This window comes from Populus alba, chromosome 3 (genome assembly GCF_005239225.2).
Source record: "Populus alba chromosome 3, ASM523922v2, whole genome shotgun sequence".
Classification (NCBI taxonomy): domain Eukaryota; kingdom Viridiplantae; phylum Streptophyta; class Magnoliopsida; order Malpighiales; family Salicaceae; genus Populus; species Populus alba.
In genome coordinates, this window is record NC_133286.1 from 10076399 (window position 1) to 10094834 (window position 18436).

At 36.1% G+C, this 18436-nt stretch overlaps 1 protein-coding gene across 1 annotated transcript; it reads left to right on the forward strand.

Moving 5' to 3' along the window:
* The first annotated feature begins 2862 nt into the window (after positions 1–2862).
* On the forward strand, positions 2863–18006 carry LOC118037894 (uncharacterized). The gene is made up of 8 exons (XM_073407808.1): positions 2863–3013; positions 3944–4132; positions 4870–4931; positions 6324–6548; positions 16396–16458; positions 17392–17460; positions 17580–17625; positions 17748–18006. Exons 1-7 carry the CDS (start codon positions 3004–3006, stop codon positions 17613–17615), a joined length of 654 nt encoding a protein of 217 aa, XP_073263909.1. The 5' UTR covers positions 2863–3003; the 3' UTR covers positions 17616–17625; positions 17748–18006.
* The last annotated feature ends 430 nt before the right edge of the window (positions 18007–18436 follow it).

An 18436-nucleotide genomic window follows, 5' to 3' on the forward strand; every position in this document is an offset into this window, starting at 1 on the left:
AATAAAGGCATCAGCTTTTTCACTGTAGATTGCACTGTGCAGTCCACAATAAAAAGACTGAAATAGAAAAAGAAAAAGAAAAAAAAACAAAGGCACACGCCACGGGTAATTTTTCTTTTCTTGCATAAAAAATATCAAAAAAGGCTAAGATCTAATAGTGTTAGGTTTTTCTGCAAAGATATACCCAAAAGCCTTGGTTTAGCTGCAACGCTTGACCTAAGAGTAATATTTATAATGTTAATAATAATATTAAACTTACATGACTCAAGTTTAAGTGAATATGACTGCAACACCAGACCAATAGCCTTGGATGTGGGTCTGGCTGCAAGGTTGTGTCATAAAAGTGTGATAATTAAATAGATTAACTAAAAAGAAAAAAAAAACCAACAGGAAGAAAAAAACTAATGAAGAAAAAGAAAAAAAATCTGAATTAATTGGGTTAACTCTCAAACCAAGTTAACCCATCAAACCTGAGATTCGCGTTATGAAAGTTTGATAACTACATAGAAAAAAAAATTGACGGGTTAACCCATAATTAATTTGGTTAACCCATAAAACCAGGTTAACCCATAATTAATTTAACAAAATAAATTAAATGAAAAATTAATTAAAAAAAATCTGGGTTAACCCGTTAAACCCGGAATGCGTGTTATAAAAGTTTGAGATAGAAAATAATTTAAAATTAATAAAAAAAAATATATCCATTAAAAAAAACAAAGAAAAAATGAAGAGAAAAAAAAACTTAAAAAAAAAAAAAGACAGCTCAGATTTTACTGTGGACTGCACAGTGCAGTCCACAGTAAAAGACTGAGCCCTTTTAGTTATAGTTTAATTTTTGGCGTTAAGTTCTCAATAAAGCATGCTAGATATTTTTGCGTTTAGAAAAGATTTATTTTGTTTAATTTTAAATTAATTATTTAATATATATATATTTTTTAATATGTTAGTATTAAAAATTAAAAAAAAAAGTATTTTAATAATTTTTTTTAAATAAAACATTTTATAAAACAGTAGCTTCAATTTAGTTTGTTTGTGAATATGGTTGCAATTGCTTTTAAAGTATTTTTCGTGCTGAAATGTATTAAAATAATATATTTTTTATTTTTAAAAAATTATTTTTAAGATTTACACATTAAATAATCCAAAATATATATAAAAAAATTTAAATTATTAAAAACACGGGTACAACTGCATTTTCAAATACTCACTTAGTATGAAATTCCAAACAAGATTTGGGTAAAAAGTTTTAAAAAAAACTATTTATACTGTTTTTATATGTTTTTTTAATTATTTTAATATATTTTTTAAAAAATAATTTTTTAAAATAAAAAATATTTAAAATTATTTCTAAATAAAAAATATTTCAAAATATTATCAATATCACATATGAAAACACTGCCGTGGGCAATCACTTCACAGTACAAAACCAGCTTTAAGTGATGAGCGGAAAGCTTGTAATATTGTTTGGGCCTTATTGTTTGTAATAGTATAAGCAATGGGCCATTGAAGAACTTGGCCTCATGTGCCGGCCCTGTTGTTCAACTTGGTACGGTCGTTTATTTTGATGTTAATAAATTTAAAATAGAAGAAAATCGAAGAAAAACTGTAAATGTGGATGGTGAGAAAAAAATCGATTTATACAAGAGGTCGATAAAGGCATGCATGTCGAAAAAAAATCATACCTATAATCCAAGTAAACAAGAATAAACAATTCAAAACGATTTTAGTTAATAGGAAAAATTATTTTGATAAAATAATTCAAATTGATTGTAGTTTTATGTTTAATAACAATATAAAAATAATTCTGACCTAATATATTTTTTTATAGTTAAATTTTTTTTAATTCCTTATATTGATAGCATTATATACAAACTAGTATGGATAAAATTAATATTTTTAATTTTTAGAGATGTCGTTTAATTAGTTATACCTTAAATTTACTTTTTAAAAATCATTAATTTAAGTTCTATAAATTTTAAAATCATTAAATATTTATATAGTTATTAACTTCAAGACTCATTCAACTTAGTAGCGGTAATGTTTGGTATCATCTAGGGGGTAAGGAAAAAAATAATTAAATTGAGAAAACTAAAAATAATCAAACTAAAAATTAATTAAAAAAAAAATTAAAGCCTTCAATTTAAGGCTTTTAAAAGTAATTGAATCAAATCAAATTAGATCTTAAAAATGAATATAAAAACTTTGGTTATAATATGGTTTTATAAGAATGAATATAAAAGAATTTTTTTTTTAAAAAAAGCTTATTGTTCTTAATGACAAAATACTTTTTTTTTTAATGCAGAACCTTAATATTTATATCATTTTGTTAAAACATGAATTTCGTATTGTTATGTATTTATCCTTAACTTTGAAGGAATCAAATCTACCGTTACCATCCTCCTGAATTTCACATTTCACAATAATAAACTAATATAAAATAATAATAAAACGTTCTATACGTTCTATTTTTCATTTGACTTATTCTTTTGCTCTTTAATTTTAAGAATGTTTGAGAGAGTGATAATTGTTATTTTTAAAATATTTTTTTATTTTAAAATATTTTAAAGTAATATTATTTTAAAAAAAAATTTTATATTAATATATAAAAATAATCTAAAAATATAAAAAAAAATTATTTAAAAAAAAAAAAACAATATTTGCAAACCTCTGTTTAGGCCGTGGGTTAAACATTTCCATTGGCCAGAGCGTCAAATAATTTGTTGGGCTGATTCTATGAAACGTAAACGACGAGTCACTCCTATTTCTTGTTGGCTCAAGGACCCCGATAGCGGATAGCAACAGAGCAGATTACCCTTGCAGAACAGAACTACTAACCTGTCAGACACATAGAGACCTGACAGAAGACACTTAAAACTAGTCTATCACAATCTTTGTGAAGCCTTCTTTTTCGAACATTTAAGATTAGATTGGAACTGGTTTTGCTCACTTTTGACTCTTCTTTCACCACTTTCCTCCCCCATTCTTCAAACCTTTCAACTTTCAATGGCTTCTTGTAAGTCCCTCCCTCCCTCCCTCCCTCTCCCTCTCTCTCTCTCTCTCTCTCTCTCTCTCTATATATATATATATATATATATATATATGCACATTGAAAATAATCATAATTATTATTTTTATTTCATATGTGAATACGTCTCAAGTTATTGTAATGTGTGTTCTGTTGAATTTTCTTTCTTTATGGGGCAGTTTAATTTTCTGGGGCTTGTTTCTTTGCTCGTTTTTTCTAATACAGTTTTGAGTTTGAAGGAATTCAAAGATTGTTGCGTGTTTGGTATCTCTCTACACTTTGATATTCTCATTGGCTATACCATTTTTAGTGCGAGGTGTTGGGATTAATGCACGTTTGCGCTTTTCTCTTCTTTTCAAGTTCTTTCATGATACATAAAACCTCAAAAGGTTGGATGTTCATCTCCAAGCATTCAACTTCCAATATTAATTTAATGCTCACAGTTATTGATACCTTTAGAATATCTGTGAGAATAGTTGATATTGCGTACAACGAATCTAACTTGTAGATAGAGTTATTTTTCCCTTGTAACTTAATTGCTCTCCTGCTCTTTCTAGTGCCAAATTTCAAGAACACCCCAAATAGGAGAAACACATGGCTGAACATATCTAAAGCCTAGGGCTTGGTATCCCAAGGGAAGGATAAATAACATGAAATATGCATTGTATCTGATTCCATAGACATTTCTTTCTATAGCGACTATATAATTGGCCATATATGTTCGTGGCCACCGCCATGAAAATGCCATCTTGTCAAACAACAAGGATGGGTAAGAATTAGATGATTATGGGCCTCAAATAGTATTCACATTTAAGATTATAAGTTGTCTTTGTTCCTTTGATGTGATTCAGACGTGTGTTGGGAAAAAATATTTTGACCTGCTTTTGTACTTTGTACTTTGTGCTTTGGTTCTTACAGGTAGCTTAGGAGCTTTAAATGTTAAACTCTCAAAGTTGGGTTTTGGTAGAGGAAAGTTTGGAAATCTGCAGCAACGAAGTGGCGCAAGGGTGTGGATGGGTAGAGGACAACTGCAATATGCTGGTGTGGCTATATCACATAAATCAAGAAAAGCTTTCAGGTGTTGTGGCTCGGCTTCTGAAGCTGAGTGTGAGTGTTTTTGTTGCTATATCTACACTCTTGTTTAGCTTAATAGGCTCCCAAGTTTTTGTGAGTAAAAGTTCTGTTGAATATCCCCATGCCTTTTCATTTTAAACTTCAAACCAAATCTAAAAACTGGTTGATATCTAGTTGTTCTTTTCTTCTTCTTCTTCTTCTTCTTCTTTTCTTTTTGAATTCAAACCCTGTTTTACTCAAAAGAACTTCACCAACTGGTAGGTGGAAGGCTTGTGGAATACTGTCTGTCAGACCGTCCTTTTTCTATACCAGCATCATCCAGCTTGTTAGCACACTCCACAAACCATATCATCCATAATCATCCACATTTTTTGCTTAATCTCTTAGAAATTTTCTATGCCAAAATCTACTTAAGCATGCACGTGCACATTTTTATAGTTGTTTGTGAAATGTCTTCTATGAAAAATTTCAAGCGCAAGGGACCTACTGACTGAGAGCTTAGAATCATGTATTTTTTTTTTTCATCCTGAATGAGTTGCCTTCATTCCTTGCATAAGTTTAATCAAGTTCAGAATGCTCTGATGCATCCTCGTGAGCCTGTTATTTCAGTATCATTAAGGTTCTCTCTCCAATCTATAGAATCCTGAATTCTTGAGCAATTAAAAGTATAACAATTGACAATAGTTAGAAATCCCTTTTATTGATCTGATGATTGATTGAACTTGTTATATTTTTTAGCCAGTTGTTGTACTCCTCTTTTTTTTTTTCAGGGACTACAAAAGAGACCATATCATTGGGTATGACGAGCCAACTTATTCCAAATTCATCTGAGGTGAGTACCTCATCTTGGTGCTGCATGAAATCTAGATACTGTATCTTTTTCTGCTGTTAAGTTGAATATATGTTGTTTATAACCGATATTCATTAGTTTTTAGGTGATAGTCAACAACAATAGGTTATTTGTATTTCTTTCAATTTGTTTGTTCTGAGCTTAGTGCTTGGTTAATCATTTCATTTCTTTTTGAACGGACGTGGTAACTCAATTTTGTGCCTCAAATAAAAAAAAAAAGGGCTATGCAGGAAAAGAAAGAAAAAAAGAAAGAAAGAAATTGTACAGTATCTTACTGACACAAATAGCATTTGATGTAATGATGTCATATCACTCCTGTATGGAAAGTGATAGCACCACACATCACTTGTCAGTTTATTAGCTTGTTTTATATAATTATCGCTTTTATGTAGATTTTCCCAATAATTTTTCTTTTCTTTTCTTTTCTATCAAGTATTATAAATTGGACACATGGTCGCACCAGGTAGATGGTTAATTATTATTTCAACTTTTGAATTTAAGAGCAATCTGGTCACTTCAGATTCAATTTGAGTGGTCAAGACATTCCTTTGTCAGGATCAACGATTTTATTTTTTTTTGTACTGATTCTATTTTATCAGTTGTCAGCTATATGTAGCATTAACCTCTTGTCAGCTTTCTTCATGCCTGTTTGAATTTTAAATGCACATATCCAGTTGGACTTGAGCTTTTGTTTCAAAAAAGGTTGCTTGACTTTCTAGTTCTGAAGGTGTCTTTCAAGATGAGTCTTTGTCTTCTTTTTTATTTACTTGGTGGCAAATGTTCTTCATAGGATATTATAAAGGGGTGGAGAAAGTTTTGGTAAAAGGTTTGCTAATGGCATTGGAGGGTGTTGAGGTGTCTGACCTGCAATTTGCAGATGACACTTCCATTTTTTGTCTAATGATAGACTGGATTTAGGCAATGTTTTTTATTTGCTTAGAGTGTTTGAGTCACGGTGTCATGAACACAGATTAATATGTCCTAGGCATCTGAGCCGAGGATCAATATGCCTTAGAGAGTAAGGGTTTGTCATTTGCTTGTGTGAGAAGATGCTGAATTTTGTTTCCTTTCCTTTCTTGTGTTTGGAAGTTTCTTTTTTATTGAAACACATATTGGTTAAATTTCATCTGCAAATTGAATCTTTGGTCGCTGAAATATGCAATACAACTTCAATAGCCGAGTTTGAATTGAAAGTAAGCAGATTATGAACTGCTCTATATCCATTTTTCACCACTTGAAAGTAATTTGGATTTCTTTTGCCTTGTTCTGTAGCTAAAGAAGATAAAAACTTCATATCTATTTTAAAATCTGATGGTGTTTCCTTCTACCTCTTCTTCCTCTTTCCCTACTGATTGTTAGCTTGGTGGGTTTCAGCTATATGTGATGAGGGATTTAACTGAGAAAAATGAACCTACACCTCAACCCCGGCCTCCTCCTCCTCTTGCTGTCACTGTGAAAACTACCACTGATGCATCTGATCTTAATGGGTCAGCTTCTACATCTTTAGCCATCTCCAAACAAGAGCCTTCTTTTGGGGGGATTAAATCATTTCTTGATAGAGCTGCTGATGAAGGCTTAATGATACTGCAGTCTCCAAGGGTGAGGACCTAAATTGAAATGCTTCAAAATTTCTTTAAGCAAATGTACCTAAGTCATAAATGGTGCATGTCGCACGTGTGCGGCGGCGCGACGATCGTCCACCCTCAAGGAAAAATCGGAAATGTTTATTCCTGGAAAATAAGGAGAGAGACAAGGAATTCTTGTCTCTATATGTGAAAATATGGACTGGGAGTCGCCACCTAGTATTCTGGTTACTAGGAACCTTAACTGGTCTTTAGAGATCGGGTACGGAGACTGGTTGCGTAAAGGGAAGGTATTAGCACCCCAACTACGCCCTACCTAAGGTAGGCTGCATTGTTTTAATGTCTGATAAAATCTAAAATCGTGTTGTGGTTTTTGAATTGTTTGTTCGTTTACGGTTTAAGAAAAGACCTTCTCTGTAAGGAGATCCTTATCTTTATCGGGTAAAAAACTAACTATTCAAAGTCGTCAAAAGAAAATATCTTTTTAATATCAAGAATACGATTTACGTATAAATTCATAATCCTTGATACTAAAATCAAACAAAATAAAATATTTTGTTGTTTTTTTGAAATTTTGGCCAATGTTCTCTTGACTTTAATAAACTGGTTATTAAAGCCAAAATGCATGCTAAAATATTGTTTTTTGACATATGAAAAATACGATATGATGTTTTAGATTTGAGATACTTGGCCGTATGCACAAAAATGTTTTTTTAAAATTTTTTTGTATTTTTGGAAGTTTGTGACAAAAAAACCTGGGTATTTTAATACCCGATTTGTATTTTTTTCGACATAAAAATACTACCCGATAATAACATAAATAAAAAAATGGAAACATCATAAATATTTTTTAAAACAATAATATTTTTTAAAAAAAAATGGGCCGGATCAGGCCCAATTGCATGGGCTGGGCCAAACCTGGCCCATTTACATGGGTTGGGCCGAACATGGCCCAAATGCATGGGCTGGTCACTGTGCACATAGTAACCGGGTTACTGTGTGCACAGTAACCAGAGAATTAATTAGGGTGCATAGTAACCGGGTTACTGTGCACACAGTTACCCGTGAATTAATTTGCCAAGTTACTGTGCACATGCACAGTAACCGGGTAATTAATTCTTGCATGCAGAACGTGCACAGTGCACGTTCTGCAAGCAAGAAGATGAATAGTAAAACGAGATAAGGGGTTGAGGGCTGACCTGTGGTGGATGTCGTCGATGGCGGAGCTGCTGGTGGCGACAGGAAGTGGCGCCGACAGTGGGGTGGCCGGCGGTGGCTCTGCGTTTTCCTTCTCTCTCTCCTCTGTTTTTTCGTTTTTCTCCTCTGCTGCTCCTTCTTCTTCTTCTTCTATGCTCTCCCTTCTCTCTCTTTTCCCCTCTCTTTGCTCTCCCTTCTCTTCTCTTCGGGTCCTCCTCTTCTTTTTTTTTCTCTCGGCCCTCCCCTGTATTTTTATGAATTTTAATATCTACCCATGTAAATAGGAAAACAGGGGAGGGCAACGTGCTGGGCGGCCACTGTTGGCCGCCCCCTCCACTACCTTTCAACAGATAAAAAGCCAGGCAAGTGGGTGAATTGTGGGCGTCTTATTGCGCCAAAGCCGGGAAAGAAAGTAGGCGAAAAGAGAAGAAAAAAAACGATTCTTCTCCCCTGTTCTCTGCGCGTCCAGGGGAAGAAGATGATGGTGCCGTTCAAAACGGCACCGTTTTCGGTTCTTTTTTTTTTTTTTTATAACAGTGCATGAAACGACGTCGTTTCATTTAAATGGATTTGGCGCCAAAACGCGTCAGATTCAAATTTCGGCCCTCCATTTGCGCGCGTTTTACAATTTAATCCTTGGTCTCGGATTTCTTCAATTCAGTCCCTAATTGGCCATTAAACCTCAATATTTATGCAATTAAGCCCCTGATTTGACCAAATTAACTTCCAAAAATTATAATTTGACCCTAGAAAATTAATTTCTCCTAATTAAAGCCCAAATTAACTCCAAATTCAATTTTTCTTGCAATTAAAATCTTCATAAATGCAATTAAACCTTTAATAAAATTTCATTGAGTCCATAAACTTCTGATTTTGCATTTTTCTTCCACAAATTGAATTTTCTTTATCATCGGGGCTCTCATCAGTCAATGATATACTGTCAAAAATTAATTTTTGATTTTTGAACATCCTCAATCAATTTTTGAGCATTTTTAGGGCGCTTTGGCATTTTTTCACTGTTATATTTTTTGATAATATATTTTTTGAATTTTTTTGTATTTTATTATTTTTTATGTGGGGACCCAAAAATGGGTTACAACAGTTGCCCCCCTCTTTACAATGCTTACGGAGCAAAGATTTGTGCATAGTAAGTGTTGTAAAGATAAAATAAAATTGGTCTTCCGAAACTGGTCGTCTCAAAATTTGATTGACCTAAAACTTCAACCGGACCCAAAGTCCTGTGTGTGGTTGGGCTAAACTGAGATTCCTTTCGCCAATCCCCTTTAACCGAAACCAAAACCTGCGTGGTTAGGATAGACTGAAATTCCTTTCGGCAATTCCCTCTAACCAGAACCAAAATCCTGTGTGTGGTTGGGATAGACTGAGATTTCTTTCGGCAATCCCCTCTAACCAGAACCAAAATCCTGTGCGTGGTTGGGATAGACTGAGATTCCTTTCGGCAATCCCCTCTAACCAGAACCAAAATCCTGTGCGTGTAGCTCGGTCAACCTGAAATCCTATATGGAGATTCCCTTTAACCAAAGCTACATGAGATCCCATCTGGCAACCTCATTTAACCAAAACAAAAGAAAATATGAAAAAAAAACGGTCTCATTGTAATGGGTGACCCACCCAGATGAAAAAAAGAAGAGTGGTCGTGTTGTAATGGGTGACCTACCCAGGTGGAGGAATGGTCTCATTGTAATGGGTGACCTACCCAAGTAAAAAAACATGGAGAAGTGGATGACGAGGGCTCAAAGGCGCACTCGAAAAGAGGTAGGGTTAGAAAATGCACTACCAAAGGATAAGGGCTCAAAGGCGCACTCAAAATGGAGGTGAGGGCTCAAAGGCGCACTCAAAAGGAGGTAGGGTTAGAAAACGCACTACCAAAGGGATGAGGGCTCAAAGGCGCGCTCAAAATGGAGGTGAGGGCTCAAAGGCGCATCAAAAGGAAGTAGGGTTAGAAAACGTACTACCTAAGGCATGAGGGCTCAAAGGCGCACTCAAAAGGCGGTGAGGGCTCAAAGGCGCACTCAAAAGGAGGTAGGGTTAGAAAACGCACTACCAAAGGGATGAGGGCTCAAAGGCGCGCTCAAAATGGAGGTGAGGGCTCAAAGTCGCACTCAAAAGGAGGTGAGGGCTCAAAGGCGCACTCAAAAGGAGGTAGGGTTAGAAAACGCACTACCCAAGGGATGAGGGCTCAAAGGCGCACTCAAAATGGAGGTGAGGGCTCAAAGGCGCACTCAAAAGGAGGTAGGGTTAGAAAACGCACTACCCAAAAGGATGAGGGCTCAAAGGCTCGCTCAAAATGGAGGTGAGGGCTCAAAGGCGCACTCAAAAGGAGGTAGGGTTAGAAAACACACTACCCAAAAGGATGAGGGCTCAAAGGCGCGCTCAAAATGGAGGTGAGGGCTCAAAGGCGCACTTAAAAGGAGGTGAGGGCTCAAAGGCGCACTCAAAAGGAGGTAGGGTTAGAAAACGCACTACCCAAGGGATGAGGGCTCAAAGGCGCACTCAAAAGGAGGTAGGGTTAGAAAACGCACTACCCAAAAGGATGAGGGCTCACAGGCGCGCTCAAAATGGAGGTGAGGGCTCAAAGGCGCACTCAAAAGGAGGTAGGGTTAGAAAACGCACTACCCAAAAGATGATGTTGAAACAATGATTGTCAATGTTTGAAAAGCAAATGCATTATGATTGATATGCATGTATACTTACCTGAGAAATATAGGCCCCCATTTCTTCATGGTGTCTTTCTTTTCTCTCAAAAGTTGTAGTGTTGGTAGTAAACTTCGATGGCTTTTCCACGTTTGCTTACTCGGGTTACACAATGTGATCTTGACCTCTGGGAAGGGTTTGATGTCATCATACATCTTTGTCCTTCACCCTTTATCTCAAGAGTTGCCAATTTTGCCCGACATTTTCCTTAGAAAAGGAATCATGGAGTCAGTCCTACCATGTGTGTTTGATTGCCCCCCAGCTTGATCTTGCCCCCCAAGTGTTCAACTTGGGTTTAGTTTGGGGTGAGGATATGTGAAAGTAAGTTTGGGTTTTTTGTACAATGAAATGTTTTCATGCAAAGTTTTTGGAACTTCCAAGTTATTCCAATCATAAAAATGATTTTGATATTGGTTCAAAATAAACTTGTTCTAAAAAATTCAAGTGATTCCTATGGACAGGTTTCTTGACGTGATGAAAGCGTTTTGCTTTTGGTTTAAAGATGAAGTGACATCTGGTTGGTCACAAAAGGTTTAAATGTCAATTTGAGGGTTATTGAGAACCGAAATGAGTCAAAGCATTTATTTTATTTGCATGAATAATGATTTGACTTACACATGAAAGCACTGCCTACCTATCCAGATTGCTTGCCTTTGATCAGAAAGGGCTTTATCAGGTACGTAATGTAGGCTTTGACTATTGGTTACGAAGAAAATGGATATGTTGCAGGCTCAAAAAGTGTTTAAGGGATTTCAAAAACTAGGGATCACTTGTGCTTGTTTCCTGACCTTTTGTCTTTTGGATGGGTTGTTTTTCAAAATGAGTTGTCCTGCCCCCCAGTGTCGGGTTTGGGCTTTTCTCTTTGTTTTCTTCATTTTTGTTTCGTTGAGCACAATCATATTAGTTGTTTTTATGAGAAGCTCAAATCTTTTAACCAATTGCAGTATTTCTCTTCATTGTTTCATTTGGATGATAATGAAACATTACATGATCAATTCCAGCACCCATCTTCACTGCTTTGTCTGGATGGTAAAAACAACAAACTCTCTTATTTTGCCCCCCGGTGTGGGGTGTGATCCTAGTCAAGGTTATTTCCAAAAAACGCTACTAGGCTCAACATGGGACTGCAAAGGATTATCAAAGATGGCCTTTCCTCATCTCAAACTCATGCATTGAGGATCGATAGGTCTTGCTTTCATGCGCGTATGCCAAATGATTTATTCAGTCAAATAAAACTCAGCTTTTGAGTCACCTCATAGTGTTGTTTGTCTTTGTTGTCTTTTTTCTTTCAAGTTTTCTAGGTATATGTGTACCTATTTAAGGAATCACTTGAATTTCCAAGATGCATTTGTTTTGGACAAATATCAACATGATTTTTGTTTTTGTACTCACTTTGGAGGTCCCAAAAAATATCCTTGAAAACATATGAGATTATGTATGGGTTTGGAAGAAAGGAATACCAAAGGATTCTTCATGTTGTAGAGTTGTGAGCAAAGTTGCGCTCAAAATGTTATTTACATGTAATAACAACAAAGAAGAGTGTGATGTGAACACAAGAAAACACATGATCTTATTTCACAAGAGATGCTCATTAACAAAAGCATTAACAAAAGGCAATAACAAGGCAGGCTTCATTCCTCTGTTTTGGCGAATTTGTTCATAGGCTACCTCCCTCTCAAAAGCTCTACGTAGAGGACTCAAAGACAATGCGGAACAACACCACGGTCAAAAGTTGAGCTATCATGTTGGACCATTGATGCTTTCCAATTCCCCAAACTTTCCATCCTAATATGCTTCAAGCATGATTAGGTAACGGGTTCGTATTCATATTGGGGGCATCTTCCAATTCTATCCACCCAGCCTTGATTAATTGCAGAAGCTTTCTCTTGAAGGCGTTGCAGGTATAGATGCTATGCCCAGTAATACCGGCATGGTATTCACAATTGAGTTCTGGCTTGTACCAATTAGGATAAGGTAGCTGCAGAGGTGTCAGAGGTTCTGGAGCTATTTGCCCGATGCTCAATAGCTTTTGATACATCTCATTCAAGGGTAACGGTAGTGGAGGTAGTTGTTCTTGAACCCTTTGGAAATTTCCAATTTGGCTTTTGGCTTGAAAGTTTTGGGGTTCAGGTTTTTTTATGTTGGCAATTTGGGATGGAGTATGGTAATTTTGGGATGTATTTGTTTTACCCTTGTAGCCATCTTCAACATGGTGAACCTCTTTTCTTTCGACGCTTTTTTTCTCGGTTGGTGCAGCAATTCTACCACTCTTGACACCTTGCTCTATACGTTCACACACTATCACAGCATCAGTGAATTGTTGGGCTGAACTACCCATCATATGTGCATAATATGGTGCTTTGAGTGTATTGGCAAATAAAGAGACCATCTCTTTGTCCAGAAGTGGGGGATGTACTTGAGCAGCTAATTCTCGCCATCTTTGAGCATATTCCCTTATGCTTTCTTTATCCTTTTTCTCTATATTAGACAAACTGGTTCTGTCGGGCGCAATGTCCATGTTGTACTTGTATTGCTTGACGAAAGCATCCACAAGATTTTTCCAGTTGTGAATTTTTGTGTTATCCAATCTCATGTACTACCTCAGCCATTTTATTGCAGTAGGACCTGAGATGGGTCATGGGACATTGTGTTCCACTGTATTTGATGAATTCAGGAACACAAAATTTCTTTGGGATAACCACATTTGAGACCAAACACATCTCTGCTGCCCGGACCGGGTCATATAAGTCTATCCCTTCAATGGCTTTAAGTCTGGCTTCCAGCGCCTCTATCTTAGCTTGATCAATGCTATCAGATGACTTAGCCTCGTGGGACTCATTAGCAGATGCCTTCACGACTGTTGGGGATGGTGCAGGTGTCGTTGACTGCACAAATGTTGGATTTTGCTGAGGTTCTTGACCATGTTCGCTCATTCTTTCCTCAGGCTGAACTGTAGTAGGAGCCGGAGCAAAGGTGATCGGTCGATTAGAAGGACCTTCATCAGAGGTATTTCTTAATGTTTGCTTAAGTAAGCTAGTGAGGTGAGCCACACTTATTTTCAGAGACTCCAACTCGTCGTGCAAATAGGCCTCACGTTGGGCACGCTCTTCATCTTCCATGTTTCTTGCTCGAAGTCGGGTGTTGTAGAATGTTTGGGGACCTATATTTCGATCTGGCATGTATGCATGTTAAATGTATGAACATGTAATTTATATGATGCATTTGCCCTTCAAGGGGTGACATGATTTTTTATTTTTATTATTTTTGTATGACATATTTTGTAAAGAAAGATAGCACATACAAACTAAAGACAGGGTCTAATTCATGAATAGATTTTCTACCTGGTCTCAAAAGGGTCTCATATCTGCTCAGTGACGTCCTTCGTAAAGGCAGTATGGGGGCGTTGCAAAGAACAGTTAAGGCACGTATGCCCACCATTACCAAGCAGGCACTCAGATATGAGTTGGGTGTTTCACGCATCTGAACCCGACCAATAGTCATAGGGCAGATCGTTAATTCCCCACTTAACTTAGAAGCTTGTGTGTGCTTGAAAAATATAAAGCATGTGATGCATGAGGCAGTTCTATACAATGCATGAACAAATATGTACAAAATTAAAGCGCGTGAGAAATAAATAAAGGAAATGCATATTTAAAAATAAACACGCAAACCACAACAAAAAACACAATAAATCAGACAAAAACAAAGCTTAGTCCACAAGATTCCCCAGTGGAGTCGCCATTCTGTCGCACGTGTGCGGCGGCGCGACGATCGTCCACCCTCAAGGAAAAATCGGAAATGTTTATTCCTGGAAAATAAGGAGAGAGACAAGGAATTCTTGTCTCTATATGTGAAAATATGGACTGGGAGTCGCCACCTAGTATTCTGGTTACTAGGAACCTTAACTGGTCTTTAGAGATCGGGTACGGAGACTGGTTGCGTAAAGGGAAGGTATTAGCACCCCAACTACGCCCTACCTAAGGTAGGCTGCATTGTTTTAATGTCTGATAAAATCTAAAATCGTGTTGTGGTTTTTGAATTGTTTGTTCGTTTACGGTTTAAGAAAAGACCTTCTCTGTAAGGAGATCCTTATCTTTATCGGGGTAAAAAACTAACTATTCAAAAGTCGTCAAAAGAAAATATCTTTTTTAATATCAAGAATACGATTTACGTATAAATTCATAATCCTTGATACTAAAATCAAACAAAATAAAATATTTTGTTGTTTTTTTTGAAATTTTTGGCCAATGTTCTCTTGACTTTAATAAACTGGTTATTAAAGCCAAAAATGCATGCTAAAATATTGTTTTTTGACATATGAAAAATACGATATGATGTTTTAGATTTGAGATACTTGCCGTATGCACAAAAATGTTTTTTTAAAAATTTTTTTGTATTTTTGGAAGTTTGTGACAAAAAAAAACCTGGGTATTTTAATACCCGATTTGTATTTTTTTCGACATAAAAATACTACCCGATAATAACATAAATAAAAAAAATGGAAACATCATAAATATTTTTTAAAACAATAATATTTTTTAAAAAAAAAATGGCCGGATCAGGCCCAATTGCATGGGCTGGGCCAAAACCTGGCCCATTTACATGGGTTGGGCCGAACATGGCCCAAATGCATGGGCTGGTCACTGTGCACATAGTAACCGGGTTACTGTGTGCACAGTAACCAGAGAATTAATTAGGGTGCATAGTAACCGGGTTACTGTGCACACAGTTACCCGTGAATTAATTTGCCAAGTTTACTGTGCACATGCCACAGTAACCGGTAATTAATTCTTGCATGCAGAACGTGCACAGTGCACGTTCTGCAAGCAAGAAGATGAATAGTAAAACGAGATAAGGGGTTGAGGGCTGACCTGTGGTGGATGTCGTCGATGGCGGAGCTGCTGGTGGCGACAGGAAGTGGCGCCGACAGTGGGGTGGCCGGCGGTGGCTCTGCGTTTTCCTTCTCTCTCTCCTCTGTTTTTTCGTTTTTCTCCTCTGCTGCTCCTTCTTCTTCTTCTTCTATGCTCTCCCTTCTCTCTCTTTTCCCCTCTCTTTGCTCTCCCTTCTCTTCTCTTCGGGTCCTCCTCTTTTTTTTTTTTCTCTCGGCCCTCCCCTGTATTTATAGGAAAACAGGGGAGGGCAACGTGCTGGGCGGCCACTGTTGGCCGCCCCCTCCACTACCTTTCAACAGATAAAAAGCCAGGCAAGTGGGTGAATTGTGGGCGTCTTATTGCGCCAAAGCCGGGAAAGAAAGTAGGCGAAAAGAGAAGAAAAAAAACGATTCTTCTCCCCTGTTCTCTGCGCGTCCAGGGGAAGAAGATGATGGTGCCGTTCAAAACGGCACCGTTTTCGGTTCTTTTTTTTTTTTTTTATAACAGTGCATGAAACGACGTCGTTTCATTTAAATGGATTTGGCGCCAAAACGCGTCAGATTCAAATTTCGGCCCTCCATTTGCGCGCGTTTTACAATTTAATCCTTGGTCTCGGATTTCTTCAATTCAGTCCCTAATTGGCCATTAAACCTCAATATTTATGCAATTAAGCCCCTGATTTGACCAAATTAACTTCCAAAAAATTATAATTTGACCCTAGAAAATTAATTTCTCCTAATTAAAGCCCAAATTAACTCCAAAATTCAATTTTTCTTGCAATTAAAATCTTCATAAATGCAATTAAACCTTTAATAAAATTTCATTGAGTCCATAAACTTCTGATTTTGCATTTTTCTTCCACAAATTGAATTTTCTTTATCATCGGGGCTCTCATCAGTCAATGATATACTGTCAAAAATTAATTTTTGATTTTTGAACATCCCTCAATCAATTTTTGAGCATTTTTAGGGCGCTTTGGCATTTTTTCACTGTTATATTTTTTGATAATATATTTTTTGAATTTTTTTGTATTTTATTATTTTTTATGTGGGGACCCAAAAATGGGTTACAACAGTGCAGGTGGGGTTTTTCCGGAGATCTCGAACTATTAAGGGAAAACGTGCTCCCCCATCATGTAAAGAGGTACCAGTTCATGAGGTTTTGTTGTAAATATCCTATTATGTACAGTCAAGGATAGAGAATAGCAAAATGGCTGATAGCATTTATATATGTGAACATGGTGGGATTGGAATCATAAATATGATGACCTTTTTCTTCCTTCTGTTTTTTCATAGCATTTAGAATAAGCATATTATTTGTTTGTAATATAATTATCCTTGGTATAAAACAAACAACAACTGATTCAATTTATGTAACACTTGTTGAATAAATTGCTAATTATTTATTTTTTGTAGCACTGTAGTAAATTGATCTTAGAAATGATCGGTAATCCTCTGTAAATGTCTTGTTTCCTTGGAGTTAATTAGCAGAGGATTGAAAGGTGTGCAGAATTAAACAAGCTTCATTTCAAATTTTTTGTTCCCTGTATCACGCTATAATATACAGGTTCTAGAATTGTATTGGTCATTAGCTCTTTTATTGCACCTTGCAAATTTTCAGGAAAAAAAGAAGGAAGAAGGAAAGTAGCTGATGGCTTAAAGTGTTCTTTGTGCTTATCAAAATCCCTACATTATCCTTTCTTTTAGCTCTGAATATCAACTTTTTTTCTCTTTTTCTCTTCGCATGTTGTAATTTCCTTATTGGCAACTGAATATTAGAGAGAGAGAGAGAGAGATTCTGTTTTGTTTTATTTATTTTTTTCATAGCAATAGTAACTAGTGCAATAGCAACTTTCTGGAAAACATGAAACGCAAGGAATATATTAATGGGGCAATTTGTGGTTAGATTCTATGAGCGTGGGGGTTTTAAGGTTTAAAATCCTTTGCTTTGGTTATAGGTCAGTACCTGTCTGTTGGTTGCTTTCAAAGTAAACCTACGTTTGATCTTTCTTTTGTCATAACATTTCTGCCATGCAGTGTCAAAATGAATGCTAATAACTTTCATCTGCTCAAACAGAAGCAAATAATAAAGGAGGGTCAAGTGCTATGCTACATTGAACAACTTGGTGGTGATCTCCCAATTGAGGTTTGGTTCTTGACTATTCTATTTGATTTTAATTTGAAAATTCTAAATTTCATGGTCAGAAAAAAGAACAAAATATGAAAGCTAGTGTCCTTTATATGTTCTCATGATTTCTTTTCCAGACTGATATATCTGGTGAGGTCATCAAAATACTATGAGAGGATGGTGGTAAGTTCTCTTTTCTTCGAGTATTTTTCTGGGCTAGAGTTTTTGTCAAGTTTCTTCATTTGTATTTTATACTAAAAAAGAACATAAAAAGCTGTACTCATTCGATCTGTTTAACCTGACAGAACCTGTAGGATATGGAGATACACTGATAGCAATTCTCCCGTCATTTCCTGGGATAAAGAAGCTTCAGTAGATGAGTTGGTTCATCTCTCCCTGTAGTTTGGGTGGTAATGGCATGTAAACAAGCCATTTTGTGCTAAATCATCCGTACTGGTAGATATGTGCATTCAAACTTAGGATCGTGGTTCAATGCACATTATCCAAACTTTGACATTGCTGAAGAGAAGTAATTGAACAGGAATAAAATGGAGTTTTCTCTTTGACTAGAGTAGTCTAAAATTTTCTTTGGTTATTGATTTTTTTTCTCATTTTAGTCCTTATATTATGTGTTTATTAAGATTTAAAGTTGATAATTTATTTTACTTTGCATTATATATGGTTATTGTTGCACTAGAAAAATATTTCAGCATTAGATTGGTACTTCATTGGATGAAATATTGTTTGAATTCTTCATTTTCCTAAAGTTTGAGAGTAAAAGGACTCTAATTAAATAATAGGAAAGTATTGAGGCATTGAGGGGAAAATTTAATAATCCAGTCATGTAAAACAAGGCCAGGAAAAAGAGAAAGAGAAAGGAAAGAAGAATGGATTGTCAAGGCCACCATAAACCTCCTGTGACGCACATTGCCTTGTAGGAAAGAGGACGACGCCACTAATTAGATAGCATTAAAGGCATCACCCAAAAACGACG

Excerpts from the sequence above, each read along its gene's own strand:
- LOC118037894 (XM_073407808.1), top strand. Across the intron at positions 4,932-6,323 it reads TTATTCCAAATTCATCTGAG|CTATATGTGATGAGGGATTT; the intron begins GTGAGTACCTCA and ends GGTGGGTTTCAG. Across the intron at positions 17,461-17,579 it reads GTGGTGATCTCCCAATTGAG|ACTGATATATCTGGTGAGGT; the intron begins GTTTGGTTCTTG and ends TTTCTTTTCCAG.